We start from the raw sequence: 19,551 nt of genomic DNA on the forward strand, positions 1-19,551 counted from the left end.
AGTGGTGCCATGTGTAGGGGGCTCTAGGATCGAAATCCCGGTATAAAAAGGGTGAGGAAAACAACTGCAAGGCAGGCAGGGGTTTAAAAGAACTGCTTAACAGTGTTTGTGGGGGGGGGGGGGTCAGTCAGGACCCCCACAGTGGCCATTTTGTCGTCCAGTTAAAGAGCCTCAAAGAGACGACAGAAAGAAGAGCAAAGACAGTTCAGCAGTGTCCCTGTGCCCAGCACTCTTGGGATGCCAACTGTTGGTGGGATGTCGGGGTCAAAGCCGCTTACAGAGAGGCGGTGGTGTAGTCGGCAGGATAAATGGGTGTGTGGGATGCCCAGGGCACCTTCGGCCACTGACTTCAGGGCTGCCCCTCACAGACTGTCTGGCCATCCTGCTCCTTCCACTCACCTTGCGTCTCACTTCTTTGTTCTTCATCTTTCTGCCTCATCTTCCTCACTCTTCATATTTCACCATTTAATGCCACCCTCGTTTGAGGCTCATGAAGCTTTGGGTGTTTTGAAGGACATTTCTGTCATGGTGGGATGCTAGCTTGTTGGCTTGAAGAAAACGTGAGGAGACAAACATGAGGTGTCCATTCAGTTGAGCTCACTTTTATATAGTGCCTTTCACCGCACAGGTCCTCCAAGGGGGCTTCATGAAGTGTTGCTTTAAGGGAGCCTCATGGGAAGGAGGGGACATGAAGTGAGGGTCCACAGTGGGATGTGCTCCACAACTGCAGCCCGGCATTCTGTTTCAGTGCCCAAGTGCCCCCTATGGGGATGGCATTGGGCGGTGAGGTCGAAGTGATGTCGGGGTCCTGTGTTGTGGCCACATTTCACTCATGCCACCTCCACTGGTGACTCTTTGGACTCTGATGACACAAATGTGACAGGTTTGTCAGTGGCTCATGGTGGCCACAGCTGCAATTTGCTTCATGCGTTTGGTGGACAAGTTGGGAAGTATGGATGTGGTAACAGTGGAACTGGGCAGAGAGGCTGAGCGTGGAATGAGCCAATCAATCAATCAATCAGTCAATCAATCAATCAAGTGAGTGGTGGCCATCTTTGTGACTTCCTCACATCTCGTGAAAATCAATGTGTAAATGAGCATAAGGCGCTATATGAGCTTGTGTCACACCTCCCTAACCCTAAGTGACCCTTGTCCCTCACGGTGTCACTACATGAATGTGCCACATGCTGGTGATGGCCATTCAGATGGACTTCTGATTTTATAAGAATGATCTCCCTTAGTGGGCGGGTAAAGAGTTAAAGGAGAAAGGCGCTATATTGGTTAACACAGCAGCTCAATGACCTCACATGTGACTGAACATCCAATGGGAAAAGAGAAATGAGGAGGGCATCAGGGAGAGAAGGAGAGAGAGAGATGCCAACCAACAGTCAGTCAGTCAGTCAGTCATTTTCCAACCCGCTATATCCTAACACAGGGTCACGGGGGTCTGCTGGAGCTAATCCCAGCCAACACAGGGCACAAGGCAAGAACAAGTCCCCAGGCAGGGCGCCAGGCCACTACACGGCTCACACTAGGGACAATTTTAGGATTGCCAATGCACCTAACCTTCATGTCTTTGGACTGTGGGAGGAAACCGGAGCACCCGGATGAGAGAACGGGGAGAACATGAAAACTCCACGCAGGGAGGTCTCCTTACTGCGAGGCAGCAGCGCTACCACTGCACCACCGTGCCGCCCTGCCAACCAACAGCATCTCCATAATTCGGGAGTTTAGGAGGAGGACAGAAAGGAGAGGCAATTGGGGTCACTAGGCATTCAGGGGTAGTGGCAGTCAGATGGGTGACATTTTTGGGTCACTGCCAGGGGGTTCAAGGAAATGAGGGATTCATTCTTGGGAACAGTTTGGAAAAGCCTGGTATAGATGGGCACTCCATCGGGCATTGCAGGTTTGGGGTATAGAAGGCTGGAGAAACACGAATCGAGTGTGGGGGTGTAACTGTGACAGGACATCGAGATTGAGATTCACAGATGTGCTGCAGCTTCAGGAGGACACAAGAAGGGGGGCTTGGTCATAGCGGGGTGGGCACATCGAGCTCAGAGACCAGGTCACTGGTGGTCAGTAGAACCCTGTGGGTAGATGGACGTCAGGTCAGGTGTGAAGAGGTGGGCAATGTGAAAAACTCCAAATGGTCATGGGGGTCTGCGGCAAAGATGACCTGGGGGTCCACCAGTGGCACTTTGTGAATTAGAAGCTTAAGCTCTTTGGCGTCCTCATGTGGTCTCATCTGGACCTGGGATCAGTGATTGGCTAAATCACACACACACACACACACACACATTAGCAGACCCAGTGATGTCCCACCACGTGTGATCAAGCTGCTCTCATCCTCTGCCCTTTGACCTTCCCACCGAGTGTCACCTGAGCTCCCCCCATGATGCTCCATTACCTTAGACACTTGAGGCCATTGTCTTCAGTGGTCAGTTTAGTGTCCTGCCACCTGCTGGCCTTCAGTAAATGTAGCTGAGACATTTTGCTTTCATTCACCAGGGGCCACTGAGTTTTTCAGACCATTATGCATAAGCCCACCCCAACCTCAAAGTGATGAATCAGACCCTGGTTTGTGTCCACCCTACTGTCTCAATGGCATCAGTGGCATAGTCTTCACAGAAAGACACCCTAAACCCACCTCGATGGGCACACACTGCACATACCAGTCCACCTTTGCCAGCTGTCCACCTGCTCCTCATTTTTGGCCCTTTACCTCTCATTCCTGGGGTCCCATGATGTCCAACTAAGAAATCAGCTGACTCAGTTGGCCTCTGCCCACCTCCCGGTTCATCTCCACCTAGCCAAGGGGTTCTGTTGTATTTCATAGCATTACACATTGTACCCACTTAGACCCTAAGCACCTGATTTTGGTGCCACAGTGCCCATTTGCAGACAGGTACAATTGAGGACACCCAATGGAGTGGCAGCCTCACCTTAACGAGGGGTGGACATCGTAGACCACCTCTCAAAGCTGCCTTGATTCAAAGCTAAGAGGACAGCAGGCACGTTGGTCATTGAATGTCATTTTACGTACTCTGCTGCCACCTAGTGAGCCTCCGCCATTACTTCATCATTTCCTCACAGATGTGCCTTTGGCTCGTTGTCTTTCACACCAAGCAGCCCAAATCAAGCCCACAACCCCACGGGGTCATGTCCTGTTGGACTTTTTGCACTGCGTGGTCCGATGTGACCCGACGTTTGACGTCTGGCTTTTTAAGGACTCCAAGTCACTTTAGATGGCCTTGTTGTTTTTTAGGGGGCCACCGTCTTTTCTTTATTTGGAGAGCGCCCTCTAGTGTGCACACCCCGTTCAGTCTGCGGATGATCCCATAAGAAGGACTCTGTGAAACGCTGCGGCCTGAAAGGAGCCCAAAAGGTGACATGTTAGGAGAACGACGTCCACCACACGGCGTTATAAGCACATCAGTCACAGACGGGGTACCTGTGATGAGCACACACTCGTCCAGAGTGTTCAAGGTGGCACAAAGCCAGCCTGATGGGCGACCCCAATAGTATAGGCCAGTCAGCTTTGCTCTTGTGATTGACCCCGGAGGTCACGTAATTGGGCCACATTCCTGTCCACTGGCATGGTGAACCTCAGGGGGTGCCATGGCACTGATGGCATAGAGCAGAATGTCACTCATGTAGTGCCATCCAGACTTGGCTGTCTGCTTTGCATCTCGACAAGAAGACCACAGGTCTGCATGTGTAAAGCAGAAGAAGCCCCTCACTGCCAGCCTTAAATGTCTGCCCAAGATATAGCGCCACCCTAAGGTGGCATTAGAAAATGGCAGACCAGAAAGAAGCAAAGAGATACCCTTTGCATTCCTGTGACATCTGAATGTTGACTGGCAGAGATGGCACACTGAGGGGCACAAATCCACTTGTGGTGGGACCTCTTAAGCAGTCGTCCGTGGACCCCAAAGATTTCTAAAAATGTCAAGTGGCTCTCATGTGAGGGGGTGGCACAGCTGCTGTGACATCTTGGCCTGGCTGCCCCAGCCGCAGTATGTGTAATGGTTACCTGCCACACCCTTTCTCTTCTCCTCCTCCTCACCTCCCTTGGGTGTCCGTGAAATGGAAACTTGCAGGGAAAGCATGAAGGGGGCTGAGGTTGGCCTTTGATGGTCCCGGGTGGCATGGGTCCACCTGTTCAGCTGATTAGCCTGCTGATGGTGCCAGGGGGCAAAGCCTAGTCTTGGACTGCACACACCTGCCCATCACAGGACTTACACCCAGGTGGGAGGAGGACGAAGGAGAGACGTGCAAACGAGGGGGCTACAGGGGGGCACATCACCCTTCACACATCCAGCGGCCCCCTCACTTAGGGGTCTGCATGTTCTCCCCAGAGACGTCCAGGATCAGTTAGTTCAGTGTCTCAGCAAGGGTTGGGGGTCCTGCCTTGAAGCCAATGAGACGGGTGCTGCCCCCCCCCACATCCCCAAACTGGATTAAGCAGGTTCAGAATGGTGGGGCAGCTTATAAATAACGGAAGCCAGAAACCTCCAGTGTGTCCTGGGGGCCCGGGGGTCACCTGGGGGCTTCTGCCTTCAGAGATTATGAATGGGGACTCAGTGATGATGGGCACACAAGGGGTGGGAGTTGACACCTTGTCACGTCAGCTTTATAGCGCCTTGAGGTCAGAAGGGTTGACATAAGCGTCTCAGCCAGAGGGGTCTGCAGGGTGGAGGTCACTCAGCGGTCAGGCACGGCTGTCCCTTTAAACACTTGCGCCTCCTTTTTCCATCTGCTCTTCCTTCCTTCCTGGCAATGCCAAGAGTGCCCTCTGCTGGCCTGTGCCCTCCCCATCCTCTCCTGTTGGCACATTCAGTGGATGCTTTGCTCATCCTGGAGGGTGAAGGTCTGAGGCAGGCGAGGTGAGATGAGGACATCTGGACGTCTCGACGCAGCACCCCCGTAGAGGTGGTCAGGTGCCATCAATGCCCGCATCAGGATCTTCAGCTGGAGGACCCCTTGGAGGTGAACATTTCAGGGGCGCTACAAAGAATGGCTGGCACAGCTGAGAACTGCTGGAGTGCCCGCCTTATGAGGAGCTCCACAATGGCAGGTGCCAAGGTCTGAGTGTCACATCGCACAGGAGTCTCAGGTCCTATTGCATCACTGAATTAGACCCCCAGAAGTCCCGAGAGGGGCGCCTCTCCCACCACCTGCAAGACGTCTACTGCATGTGGACTGGCATGACAGAGGAGACGTCCCCTTTGTGAATGCGCGTCCCTTCCTGATGGTGGCCACAGGAGGAGGTCTCAGACGTTTCAACCCCCCCCCCCCCCCGGTGCCTTAACGTGTTGGCAGAGTAAAGCCGAGACACCTGGCTGCCTCTGCCGCTTGTCATCTCGTTCACATGGCGTCCATCAGGCGGCGCGGGGCTGGCCAGGCCTGCTTAATGTTTACAAGACAGGAACGGCCGGCTGAGCGAATTCCTCGGGGGGATTGAGCTCCGTGTGTCACTGCAGGCCATATTAAGGCGAGCGAGCGAGCGAGTGACGGAGCGAGGGAGTGACGGAGTGACGGAGCGAGGGAGGGAGTTATATAAACAGCTCTCCAACTTCCCAAATGAGGCGCCAGGCTCATGGCGGACGCTGCTCTGTGGGCTTCTGCTGCTGGTGCCCGCTAAAATGCTCGCTTCTGGAAAAGTCAGGGAGGAGGAGGAGGAGGAGGAAGGACTGAGTGAGGCGGGAATGCCACCCAAGATGTCCCAAGATGAGCCTCTGGGCAGAGCGCAGCCCGTGAAGCTCAAGATGCCGAGGTCCAGAGGAAATTCCCCAGCAGCCTCTCCGAAAAACTCTCCGCGCAACTCCCCGCTGCTCTTTCGGAAGCTCATGGTCAACCAGAGCATCCGCCTTCGGCGCCGCTTCACTGTGGCCCACGCGCCCAGGTAAGCCTTTCGTCGGGACTTCTCCTCCTCCTCCTCCTCCTCTGTTTTGGCTTATGAAGTGCCTTGTGTGGCAGCAGCTGAGGTCGGAGGTGAGGTGCCCTCCCATGGATGAGCTGGGAACTGCTGGCCACCTGGTGTGATACTTCATTGGCCTCTCTTCACCTGAAGTGAACTCTGGGATTGCCACACTATGTGCCTTCTGGCCACCTTCTGTCTGTCTGTCTGTGTCACTCGTCCCCTCACTTGATCGTCAGTGTTCATAGGGCACCCTCTAGCTAAGACAGGGGCTTTGTATTCTGGATCTTTCTGTGATATAGCGCCTTTCACATGTGTGTTATACTCTTTCTTTCTTTCTTTCTTTCTTTCTTTCTTTCTTTCTTTCTTTCTTTCTTTCTGCTCTCTGTCACTATGCCCATGCCACCCCCCCCCCCAGTTTCTCTATCACATTTCCCACCCCCTACAGAATGTGCCCAGCTATAAGCTGCTATACTACTCTGTCACCATTTCCTTTCCCTCCAGGTGTCACCTGCCGCTGTGTCATGGCACACACACACACACAGAGGGTGGCCATCTGGGGTGCCATTTGAGCTGTAAAGCCATCTGCTGCCACTAGGTGGCTCTTGCACTGCACTGCTCCCAAAGGGCGAATTTAAGTCACTGCTGTGGCTCCTGTCTGATTCCTGTGAAAGGCGCTATACACGGTCTGGCTGTCACGTAGCTCAAATCTTTGGTGGTCCTGTCTTTCTGAGCCCTGCTTCTCCAAGCCCATATTCTGCTGCTTGGCTGCCTCATCACCCAGTTATGGCTGCCAGGCTGTACCCACCTGCCAGCTCATGTCCTCTCTGCTCCTCTCCTCGTTCCTCCACCAGAGCCCTCCAAACGTCAGATGCTCGTTTTCCCAGATCTTCTCCCAGAATTCTTCACTCACCACTCACCACCCTGAGGTCGCCCACGAGGCCCCGTCTGGGGAAAGAATAAACAGAGAAAGATGAAGACCATCTGCCCGTCTGGCAGGAAGTCAGCCTGAGGGGGGCGCCAGGTCACCTCCGAGACAAACGCAGCGTGACGCTGGGAGCGGGGACAGGCTGGTCAAAGGACAGCAGTGTGACAACAGTGTGAGCAGGGGGTGGCGATGTGACCCACGTGGGTCTAAAGTCCCCACAGAGTCACCAGCCAGCAGATGGCCACACTGGCAGCCAGTAAATGTGGGCCCACAATGAACACTTGGTGGTGCGACTTGCTGAGGGTCTTCAGGGCATCTCCTGTTTTATGAACAATAAGACCCCCTGGTGCTTTACACTTGTGAGGTGATTGTCATGGCAGGAGTCACATGGCGAGTCAGTGGTGGGACTGGACCTATATAGTACCTTTCATGTTGACTGCCACCCCAGTGTCCCTTGGTAGTGAACTTTGGCTATGCAGTCACTAATCAAGGGTCACAAAGCGAGTCAGGGGTGGGCTTGAATTCATGTAGCGCCTTTCACAGTGAGCACTGTGCTCTGAAGGTGTGCGACGGCTTTTTGGATATTTTGCCAGAGGGAGTCATGACAGGTGAAGTGGGGGTTGATCTTATATAGCACCTTTCATGGTGAGCACCACCCCACGGTGCCCTAAAGGTTCAGTGCCGTTGTGTTTGTAGTTTTGCTGGCTCAGCTGACTCATGAGGGGTCTCACAGTGAGATGGTGGTGGGCATTGCCACCAGGTGGTGCACTTCAGCTCTCTGAGGGGCTCGAGGCCCTCCCGCAGGTGCCATGGAATGTGCCCTCAGGAAGTTGTTTTTTTAGTTATTTACTTTTTCTGATGCTGGCCAGTAGGGGGCACTGCCACACTCTATCATATCTTCTCATGCATTCCATCTCGGTTTACCACTGCTGGTCCTTCACTCTTTAAAATTCCGATGTCTCCACACACAGTTTTCAGAATGTCACAAGAGAAAAAAAGTACAGTCTTGTGTTTATAGCGCCCCTCAGGCCTGGCACAAGACGCTTCATTTCAAGGGTGAGTGTTCGAAAGATACCAAGCCAAGTCACAGTGCCACATCAAATCATCTCGATGTCACAACCCTACCTGGGCACGACTCTCACCCACCATCAGCCATCTTCTAACTGGTCAATGGCTATGGAGAAGTGCTGCCCCCTGGTGGCCTGTGGTGCATGTCAACGTGAATCTGTGAAAGGCACTATATCAGATAAAGACTTGCTGACCTACTGGTGCTCTAGAGGGCAGCATGTTGTCCTAATGCCCGTCATGAAAGTTAAGTACTGGCGATGATGGTATCTGCCTGTCTGATTTGATTGGACCCCTCAGAATATTTTCATGGCTCATGGGCTTAGGAGTGGACAGTAGGGGGAGCCCATGCTCCGTGCCCACCACCTGTCCCTTTGATTTGCATATCTTCTGCCTGTCTTAAGAATGGTGGCAGCACCAGCAAGTGACCCACCAGGCACCAGACATATGAAGAATGGCCAGTGGGCAGAAGAAGTGACCAAAGGGCACACAGAGCTGTGCTCCTGTGAGGAAGTAGCAGGGGGCAGCCATCCACACCCAGAGCAGTGACTAAAGGGTTAACAGCCCGCCCTCAGTGATCTGCAGCTGCCATAGCAACAGCGGCCGATGAACACGCCCAGAAGCACCCATTCCGCCTCAGCAGGTCGGCCCGCCATCGATTCCGGTTCTGTCACCGCTCTGATCAAAGAGTGGCGGCTGTTGATGAGGCCACACACCAGAGTTTTAGGGAGACCACCGGGTGGGCTTCTGGTGTTTACGTGATGACCAACCCATCCTCACCTGAAAACATGCCACAGCTGCCTGTCTGTCTGGGGTGCCCCTAAAGGTCAACAGTGATCTGACACTTGTGGCCATGCGTGCCTGACCAGGATGGGGCCGGGCAGCGAGTGGTTAATGTTTTGGGATGACCCCAGTGGATGCCGTCGATCGTTGTCTCGCTCCGGGGGACGGGCACAGCAAGTGGTGCGCACTCAGCTGTGAGCCAAGTGGTCGCCATGGGCGGCATATGGGCTGCCGCTCGGCTCGCCGCTGACAAAGGTGTCCTTATTTCCCTGGCGCAGTGGCACACAAACGAGCCGAGACTTTCACATGAAAGCAGAGCGGGCATCGAGTGCAGAGAGCCACACACACAGAGGGAATGACCTGCAGCTGCCAGGCACCATCATGCAGGTGACCTACAACAACGCGCGGAGACACTCCTGCATCTGGTGAGTCACTGTGGCGACGAAAGGCGCTATATGAGGCCCTTGCTTGAGGTCGTGGCCGGAGCCTTCGGAGGGTGTCAGTGGTGGGATTTGTCATCACGTGCTGTTTGTCATTTCTGTCATTTGCATGTGGGGTCTGTGGAGCTGAGACGAGGCTGTGATGCCTCACTGTATGGAAGGTCAGAGTGGCACATGCTGCACTTAATTTTATATAGCGCCTTGTAGACCTGAGCTACATTGGCAACAAATGAGTCAAGGGAAAGGAACCGTGGAATCTCAGTTTATAGAGCGCCTTGAAAAACACCTTAAGAAACCCTGAGGAGCAGTGATAGCCCACCTAAATGGTCTGGTCACTGAAGGGGCTGCTGTAACAGCTCGAGGCTCCGTCTGAAGGTCTTTGCGGGTCTCATGTTTCATATAGTGCCTTATCATCCAAGATCAAAGGCATGGTGCCACATACCACTCCAGTGCCCTCTTTATTTAGTGCCTGGTGAGCAGTGATTGGCTCCCTGTCCCTTCCTGGTGGTCATCATGCTGCTTCATGTCATTAGAGCTGTTTGGTGCCTTTTTATTGTTGTTACCAATTTTTAATTTACTTGATGCCCCCTAGTGCGGGCACTTCCACAAATACGGAAAAATCGGCTCCACCATATAGCATGTGACATGCACTGGCAGCAGTGCCTGGGTAATGGGCACAGAAAGGCAGGCTAGCAGAGCCTTGTGGCATCATCCTGGGCATTGGCCTCATTCCGTTGTTACATCCCATGAGTGGCCAGGGTTCAACAGGGATGGAGCCCATCTGACCTTGACGGGCATCTCATTCAGGCTTGGCAGGGAGCAGAGCATGGAGTCCTGGTCACCCTTTTAAGACCTCAAGACCTGAGAGATGGGCACTGATGTTGGGAAGGGACAATTGGTGAGGACAGAGGAGAAGAAGAAGAAGAAGAAGAAGAAGAAGAAGAAGAAGAAGAAGAATTGACCTTTACTGTATATAGCACCTTTCTACAGACAGCACTGCCACAAGATTACAGCGTCCACTATCAGACACATGGAGAGACCTTGGATGTGCCCCCAGTGCCCACAGCATGAAATGGCAGCACTTACACATAGGGGGACAGATGGCATTTGTATTGATGCTCAACTCCAACACCCCTTGGTGCCACTGATGATAGGGGGGCTCCTGCTGAAGGCTACCAGACCACACATCTCACTCCGTTTGACCGCCCAGCACAAGTGGCCCACCTGTGCACGGAATGAGAACACAAAGTCACTGGCAGGCTGTGTTGGCAGGCCGTTACAATGACACAGCTGAAATAACAGCAGGGGTGCCATCTGTGATGGGCACAGCAGGTCACAGGAGGAGCTGTCCCAGACCAAGGGAGTTGGGGTTAAAGGTCAGACACAGCAGAGACTCACATGTGGAGGAGGAAGTGGGTGGTGCTCACATGTCACTCTGTGCAGTGCCATCCAATTGGTGGGCAGAGGCATGTCTTGTGTCATCCAGCAGGACACCCAGCAGGTGAGGTGCTTGGGAGTGTGGTGGGGGACAATCATCCAGCTTGATTAGTGGGGTGGAGTGTGACTGGCACCCAAACAGGTTGTCTTCTAATGACACTCATGCTGCCACTTGTCCTGTTTCTTCATAGATGGGGTCCTAGGGCACTGTGTGCATATTAAATTTGGGGCACAGTGCATTAGACTGGGCTGCCCTAGGGGGCACATGCCTGTGGTTAGGCCTACAAGTTGCTGTGCCTACACCTATCAGAAGCCTGATTCCTTCTGGCTGCTTTATGCCAACATGTGGCAGCCTGGCACGTCTATCATTGGTGAGCATGAGCGGGTGTGCCCTCACTTCAGCCAGGTCATTCTTTGGAGTCCTATCAGGTCACATGAGATCCATGTCAGGTGACCTCTGCCACCTACATGATGCACATCTGAGTGTGGTGACACCTCTGCTCAACACCCCCCCGGCTCGCTCGATGTCAATAATGCCAGCTTATGGTGACCTTGTCATCTTTCACATGGCCGCACATTAATCGATCTCGTTACATCGAGATCCCCATTTCTCTGCTTGATGCGCACGTCCGTCAGCCTCTCTGCACATTCAGTGTGGCACGTCTTGTCACTGCCGGTCCCGGTCATGAGCCTCCTGTGGTTCAAGGTCACATTGAGCTTATGGGGAGGCACGTGCTGAAATCGACGCGGGCTCAGCTCTGTGATGCCAGGCCTGTCGCTCCGGGCCACAGAGTAGGAAATGGCATGGTGGCAGAACTCAAGTGGGGGAAAAGACCCCTGACTGGCAGAGCTGTTTATTTGTACTCTCACTGTTGAGCAGGACTTGAATTTGTGTCCAGTGGGGACAGATTGTGACAAAGTGCCATCTGTGTGAAGAGCAACTGGCAGCAGGGCTGTGTGTGTCTGTATGTGTGTGTGTGTGTGTTTGTGTTTTGAAGCTTTGGTCTCTTGTGCCACTCTCGTCTTTTTAGACCCACAAGACTGAGGAGCACAACTACAGAGATGCCAGTATGCCAACACTGAAAGTGTGTGGCATGCTGGCACAGTGATTAGCATTGCTGCGTTGCCTCTGCTGGTTCTCCCCGTGCCCTGTCTTTATCATTTTAATTGTGTGGTTCTGGGCTGGCATCTGTCTGCCTGGTTCCAGGGGGTTTCCTTGTTGGGTCGTCACCTTTGTGCCCTTGTGTGACTGACAGATGAGTAGGTAGGACAGGACCCCGTCTTGTGTCACTGAAGATTGACTTTAGTGACCTCTGCCCCTGAGTGCCATCTCTGCCATGCTGTGTCCTTCAGTTCAAGTCCATGTCTGGAGCTGTAAAAGAGCCCCCCAGTCCAGCAGGGGTCACCCCATAGCCATCGCCCTCCCACTAAGCTCACCCCCAGCCTGGCATATCCTGATGTTGGTTGGCACCCCTTCTTCCCAGGCGACCACTTCAAATCTTCACGTTAGCCACACAAGACGACGGTGTCCCCAGGGCCCGAAAGTGCAGGGACCCCTCAGTCTGAGTGTGTAGGGGTCTCCATTAGTCTACGTCTGTGCACCCCTGCATGGCTGCTCCTTGCCAGTCTCTGTTGGCTGTTGTCGTAGCCTTTGCTGTTGTGCCCACCTGGTGAGTCTCGTCCTATTGGCTGGCACTGTCCCCCTCTGCTGGTGACATGTCATTTTATACCTTTGATCTGATGTTTCAAACTTTGTCAAACTCCAAGGATATCCTCAGTTGGTCCTGACCACAGTGCCATTGGCACAGAGTACAAGGTGCCACATCCCACACTCTTCTACCCTCCTTGCCTCATCATTTCAGCTTAGGATCACCAGGCACCGGAATCTGTCCTAACAGCACCAGGTACAGCATAGGGGCCAACCTGGGTGAAGATGCCAGTCCCTCACAAAGTGAGGAAAGAGGGAGTGGGCACTCCTGCTCAGGGAGTATGGGGTGGGCGACCACTGTGGGCATGATACTAATGGCATGATGAGTGACAACCAGGCACACTAAAGACCCTCATGGGGACAAGATGGAGACACTGGCCACCCTCATCAGTGATGCCCAGGACTCCAACACTTCAAGGATGCAGTGGTCTGAACCTTGAAGATGTCAACTTCTGTTGGCATGATAATGGGCATCGAGTGCGTTTGATGCCATGCTTGTGCAGCTGCCCTCACCAGTTTTATCCCTGCCAGTGTGTGTCTTAACCGCCTCTCTGCTTTCTCTTTACAGCTTTGACGTGGAGAATGGACTGTCGGTGGGCCGCACTCCCCTGGACCCCCAGTCCAGTCCCGGGTCAGGTCTGGTCCTGCAGGCCAACTTCCCCCACAGCCAGCGACGGGAGTCCTTCCTGTACCGCTCCGACAGCGACTTTGACCTGTCACCGAAGGCCATGTCAAGAAACTCGTCCACCGCCAGCGAGCTGTGAGTACCGTGGCTTGGCCACCTTGAGTGAGTCGTGCCAGCCTGGCGTGTTGGGTGGGTGACCTTGTTGTCATGTGCTGCTTGTGTAACACTGGCCTTAAGGAAGATTGATGGCCCACAAGACAAGTGGACGAGAATCGCATGCACATCCCTGCTGTGCCACCCATGATATCTCATAAGGGCGCAGTGGGCATTTTGACCCCTGGCTTTACTGAACCCTCCAGCCTGTTCAATTATTATCATTGAAGTAGTCTGGAATGGTGGCATCTAAGAGTGCTGCCCAGTGCCCTTCACACCAATTCAGTGATGTGACCCACACCATCTTGGTTGTGCCATCTGCACATGCTGGACTACAATAAAACGCATTTGAGGCCCCACGTTGGTGAATCTCCAGTAATGGTGTGCCCATCCTCTGGTGGGCTCTACCATCCTTTAATGGTCCAGACTGACACGTTAACGGCCAGAATGAAAAGACAAGTCAGATGTACCTTAAAAGGCGCTATATAAAATGAAGAGAAGCAGCTAATTCGAGCTGCCCTAGGTACATGTGCCACTCAGGCTCCTCACAGCCACCTCTAAGCTGCTACATGCAGAGGACAGTGGTGGCAGACAGGGGCTGGCCAGTATGTGACACATGACTACAATCCCCCCGCTGGGCTCTGGTCACTTACTCATTTTCTGTTCCCAATATGGACGTCACACAAGCATGCTGCTACCCCCAGATCCATCCCTGGCAGCATCACTTTATATAGCGCCTTTCACTGCCACCTTGACAATTCTAAGAAGGAGTGCCCCTCTGTGGGACCTCAGGACAAGCCCCCCAGTGAGTGTTTTCTTCCAAACCTTTTATGCTTTCTTTCCTGAGCTCCATGATTTGACTGAATGGCATAGTTGGCAGGATATCAGTCCTTCACACCCTTCATTAACCCGTGTGTGCCATGTCAGTGGTGCCCGTGCTCTTATTTCACACATGCGTGTCAAGGTTAGGGCACCACAGACAGAGATGACTTCCTTAAATGTTCTGCGGCAGTCGTATAAAGTTGGTCAGCTCACGATGAGCAGAGGCAAGTGTGTCCAGTAAGAGTATCGAGAAACGTAGTGGAGAGATGTCAGAATGATGAAGTCACCCAAAAATGAGACTCGGTCACATCAAGGAGCCGAGCAGAGCCTGAGGGAACGGGGGCTTCAGCAGTGGACACCCTATGGCAGCGCTGGGTCTTCACTGAAGCCTCCCAAAACGATTTGTGGTGCTCCGATCACAGGACCGAGTGACTCTCATTCAGGTTGGCATGGAAATGTCGTTAAGTGGCATATTGGTCTGGACGTTTGCCAAGGCTTCATTTTAACTCAGTTAACGTTTCCTGATATTTTTATTCCCAGGCACGGAGAAGACATGATTGTGACCCCCTTTGCTCAGGTAAGCCCTTTGCCTTATGCTGCTCAGCCTGGACTTCTTTTATATAGCGCCTTTCTACTTTTACAGAGATGTCTGTGTTTGATACCCGGAGCACCTTAAGAGCCACAGGGGGTCATAGAAAGTCCAGCGCCTTAGCCACTTGGTCATGGTGCCAGTCTGCAAGGAGCATAAGCTTCATGGGCCAATTCTCTCTTTGCCACCCACAATGCCAAGGAGGATGGATTTGACAACAGAGCCATGTGGGGTGACGGGTGCCCCCAGTACCTTCCTACCATTTGGAAGCTCAGTTTTTCTGTAGGGTGGCTCTTTAGGCTGCGTGGCCAGTGACATCTCAATTGGTTGTACTGGCATAGTTAGCACTCTGGCATTTATGTAAGCGTTTGGGGTACCAGGGCACAGTACAAAGTGGCCAGACATGGGCTCAGTGAATGGCAGGGGAATTCAATGTGTTGTCCTCCGGATGTCCTGCCCCCTAAATGGCAGGGGGTGAGGGGCTCAGAAGTGACCCCAGCAACCTCGGTGGAGGGACAAGTGGCTTGGACAATGAAAAGGCGCTAGATGACGCTTGGTGTCGCTAGACTGATCAACCAAGTGGTTTGATTTGTGTGGCACCTCATGCACAGGGTGATAGTGGTGGTGCCCCCTACTGATTTCACTGCCTCACTCAACCTTGTGTATTTGGGCTGACCCCATATGGCAAAGGAGGCTGGAGACATCGGCTCATTATACCAGGGCACAGGTGGGCGGGTATACCACTTGATGGGCAGCTTAGTGTATGTCACTTGTCATGGATGGGAAAGGCGCCACATAAATAAAGTGCATTATTATTAGTATGGAGCAAGTGGGGCAGAGAAAGATACAGTTGAGCCCTGGCAAGTCTGTTCATGTGACTGTGGCACAGGCTGGCAGGGCCAACAAACAAGATGCACCACCAAAGGCATGTGACACTTTTAGATGTAACAAGATGGAAGAAACAACTCCACCCTTGAGACTGAGCAGCAGCCATGAGGGTGCGGGCATAGTGCCAATCCCCCTTCCCAGCTCACTGGCACCCTGTGTGATGCTGGGCAGCAGCAGGTGTCTCTGTAACATATGTGTGATGGGCGCTATATAAGAGAAGGACTGTCCAGAGCAAGTAACACAAACTGATAAAACAGCTGGGCACACGACTAACACCAGCCGTTGCACTTGAGCCCCTCACCGATGTGTCTTCTTCCCTCCACAGGTGCTGGCCAGCCTGAGGACGGTCCGCTGCAACTTTGTTGTCTTGACGCGCCTTCAGGATCGGGTATCAAGCAAGTAAGCAGACTTGGCATCTAGAGGGGCACAGCAGAAGGAGAGTTGTCAGGGTGAGGAATGGGCAGGAGATGCAGAGCTAGAAAGTGACACAACGCGAGACATTGGTCTTCTTCTGGGGTCTGAGGTCTTCAGGTGTCAGTCCTCATCTCTTGACATGAAGTGGCACTGTCCCAGCCGGGTTTGGTGGGCTCATTAGCCCCTAGAGAGATTACTTTAGCTTTGTCAACCCTTGGTGGTCCTGAGGTCCCCGGGCCATGCAGCTGCCCACCGTTGTCCTTTCACTGTCTGCCTCTCCACACTATTTGTATTTCTTAGCAATCCTCAGCTATCGTTTATGGTCTGCCAGTGCAGGGAGTGGCATCACGCCAGGGCCTGATGGCAGGGTGGACTTTGTGGGTTCATTTTTCTGTGTCATTTTGTGTAGTTTTTGTAATGTTCCTCATTTTCAAGTCATTTTGGTGACGCTGTCACTTTGTGCTCATATTTCCTTTTCAGTGTCGATGCTTTTGGCTGTTGCTATGCCCGTTGCCAGCCATGTGATGTGTTATGTCATCACATTCCACCTATTTAAGATGGCGGTCACACTTGCGAATGACAATCTCGTTTTCTCTTTGTGACCTTTTGTGGTTTGAGCTGCTCGCTCATTTTGGGACCCTCTGCTCTGCCCCCCCTCCAGTGGCATCCTAATGGTCAATCGTCCAGTTCGGGTTTGCCATGCCATTCCTCCGCTCTTTATGGACGAGGAGTGTCAAGGTAGGTGGGAGGCACTTGTCTGTCTGATGACAAGCGGGCCTCAAAAGCAGCTGTGAGGGGACAGTGAAAGGGACACTGACAGTCCAGTCTGTGCAGTTTGAAGGACCCTGGTAACGCGTGCCCACTGGGCCTCTGACTAGATGGCCATCTCATTGCCAACTTAAACCCTGGAAAGGAGAAATGAGTATCCCCTACTGCCAGGCCCCTGCCAAGTTTTGGCAGCCCACGTCACCATCTGATCTCTGCTGAGGTCAAACCTGCTGCTTGCCACCTCCGGTAGCTGGCACTACTCCGGCACTGAGTGATTGGTCACCACATACTGTAGGCCCAGTATTGATTGGCATGAATGGTAGAAAGGGCCCAAGAAAAATGTCATTTGTGCTCCAGAACTGTCACTGCCCTTGGTCATCAAACTTGATGGCTTTATTTGTCCTTGCTCACGTCAGTTCACTTACATGTCCCACACCATGGCACCAGGGGGCATCTCGCAGGCCTTGATACCCTTTAGGCACATTGATATAAGACACTGGCACATCCCTATCTGAGATTGCCAGAGCAGGACAGGAACTGTGTCTGGGTGGCATCTTGTCTGATTGTCCTGAGGTAGGGTGGGCTGGTGTCTCCCCCCCACCCCTGGGTCTGACAGCCACTTTATTGATCCCAACCCCAAATGCCCACCTTCTTACACCAGTCCCCTGTTTTGTGTTTCTTTCAGAAGATCTTCAAGCAGCGGCATGCCAGCTGTGTGCAAGACGAACCTGCCAGGTGTGTGGTACGAAGACAGTGCCCTCCTTAGCGGGGTGGCAGGATGTGGGATGTGCCACAAGGACAGTAGGCACAGAGACGGCTCGGGCCCCCCCCATGTCCTGGCATCCAGCCTGTCCCATAATTCCCAGGTTTGCACACAGACAGGTTTGTGGCACTGCCCACTGGCTGTTTTGTGTATTGCTGGCTTCTGTCTGAGAAAGCGGATGTGCCCGGGGGCTCTTTAAGGAACATCACTGGTGGGCCCTGAAGTGAGGTGCTGTCACTCGGTGATCCACAACCTGATTGGGCTCAGCGTTTGTGCTCTTGGTCATTGTCCCCGTTGAACACAATGGAGCCTTGTTTTCTTCTGGAGCTTAGTGACCCTTGGCTGTCCATCTGCCAGTCCCCTCTGCTCCTCGTGCCACTCACCCCTCACCACCCTTCTTCCATCTCCATCCTCTGTGTCTCAGGTGGTCTGCTCCACAGGTCAGGTTCTCTTTGTCACTCTGGCTGTCCCTCATAATCGAAGCACCACCTCATGACATTGTGTCGACCCTTTTGCTGTCCTTCCTCCCCTTTGCTTCCCTTCCTGCCCACCCTGTGCCCTCGTTTCCTTCCATTCTGTGGCACACCTGCTGCTCTGCTTGGGGTGGGAGCCTCCTGAGTGCCACTGGTGGCAGGCCCGCTGTGCTCATTACTGTCCTGTAGCCCCAAGGTGATGATGGGCATGTCGACATTGGCATCGGCCCTCCTCCACCCACTTGCTTTATCCTCTTCAGGTCTTCATATCTTATATATGTTAGTGCAGGAGGGGGGCACACCGGGTGGCACATGGACTCTGGTGCCACCAGCCATGTCTCTGAGGTTGTGCCTATTTTAGATCTTAAATGGCATGGCGGTAACTGAGACAGACTGCCATGCCTGGCACTACAGAGTGTGACGAGTGCTGGTGGGCACTGAGCCATGAAAGCCCAAACATGACTGAGCAGTTGTTCGTACAGTCCTGCTGGCACACGCTGTGCCCCGTTGACAATGTGGCACCATCTATGCCTATGCATTGACCTTCCCCACAGCTGAGCACAGACGTCCCTCATTCAGGTGCTGTGAGGTTACAAGGCCACCCCGGTGTCACAATGAAGTTGATCACAAGGTGACCTTTCAGGCACCTGGGTGGCATGTGCAACAGGGCTTGTTGTGGGTACCAGCTTGTATCTTGCCAGAAGGGATGTGTGCCACATTGGTGGAGGTGAGGGAATGCGGGCACTGCCAGGTCAGCACCTGAACACCAGCTTGTGTTTCTGTCCACAGATGAGGCCTACCAGAAGCTGGCCATTGAGACGCTGGAGGAACTGGACTGGTGCTTGGACCAGCTGGAGACCCTGCAGACCCGGCACTCAGTCAGCGAGATGGCATCAAATAAGGTAGGCAAGTGCCCGTTTGGCACCCAGTACTGTCTCACTTTGTGGAGCTTTAAAAAAAGCAAAAGAAGAAGAAAGAGGAGGAAGTGTGCCCCTATGGACAGAAGCTGTTGTGCTCCATGTCCCATGGCACTGCTAGGTGCCACCATGTAGAATTTCTTCTTCTTCCTCTGCCCCGCTTGTAGAAGTGGCCCAGTGACTGAGTCACTTTAATGAATTCCTGGACCATTGTCTTCAGGTCCCCACTGTTTCTCGATGTGTGCCCCTCACATTTGGGTAGGGTGAAGTTGGCAGTTGTGCCAGCCTTGGATGTCAGTCATGTCCACACCGAGTTTGTCCGCTCACACTCCCAGGTCTTTGTTATATGATCATCTGAAACAGCGCAGGGATGCCATACCCTAACATGCCAGACTCTAATATGCCACCCCATTTTCAAAGCCCGCTTAATCCTGAGCAGCATCACGGGGGTCGCAGGGTGGGGCTCTGCAGCCTGTCCCAGGAATTGGGCATTGGGCACAAGTGGTAGTCGCATTAAGTGAAGGAAAAAAAATCCAAAAGGCCGCTGCAGACGGGACTCTTGTGACATCAGCGCCATCTACTGGTGGCTTTGGCAATTACAACACATTCTAAACATGGGTGGCTCGTCAGAACGATGCCCAGAACCAGCCAAGGGAAGGTTCCAGAAAGAGAACTTTATTTATTGAGCTTCATTAGCAAACGTGAGTAGGTGACGGAGTGGGGGTGCACAGCAATTAACCCCACCCAAGCCCAGTCTCTGTCAGCGTGGCTCTTGCATGTTCTCCCTGTGCTGTGACTTCTTGTTACGTCCGATGGTTGTGATGTTACTGGCACAGGTCCGGCTCCTGGGTTAGTCGG

At 53.2% G+C, this 19,551-nt stretch overlaps 1 protein-coding gene across 2 annotated transcripts in view; it reads left to right on the top strand.

Moving 5' to 3' along the window:
• LOC114662940 (cAMP-specific 3',5'-cyclic phosphodiesterase 4D-like) overlaps nucleotides 1-19,551 on the top strand; it is a 40,249-nt gene that overhangs the window by 6,646 nt on the left and 14,052 nt on the right. Inside the window, exons 1-6 of one of the 2 annotated variants that reach the window (XM_051935041.1) lie at nucleotides 5,675-5,905; nucleotides 12,850-13,041; nucleotides 14,422-14,458; nucleotides 15,684-15,757; nucleotides 17,226-17,275; nucleotides 18,566-18,678. In XM_051935041.1, coding sequence (XP_051791001.1) covers nucleotides 5,709-5,905; nucleotides 12,850-13,041; nucleotides 14,422-14,458; nucleotides 15,684-15,757; nucleotides 17,226-17,275; nucleotides 18,566-18,678 — 663 coding nt within the window. In that variant the 5' untranslated portion in view covers nucleotides 5,675-5,708. Of the gene's footprint in view, nucleotides 1-5,674; nucleotides 5,906-12,849; nucleotides 13,042-14,421; nucleotides 14,459-15,683; nucleotides 15,758-17,225; nucleotides 17,276-18,565; nucleotides 18,679-19,551 lie in introns of those variants that run through there. The other variant, XM_051935040.1, reaches the window with a different exon arrangement.

Source organism: Erpetoichthys calabaricus, chromosome 12 (assembly GCF_900747795.2).
Source record: "Erpetoichthys calabaricus chromosome 12, fErpCal1.3, whole genome shotgun sequence".
NCBI classification, from domain to species: Eukaryota; Metazoa; Chordata; class Cladistia; order Polypteriformes; family Polypteridae; genus Erpetoichthys; species Erpetoichthys calabaricus.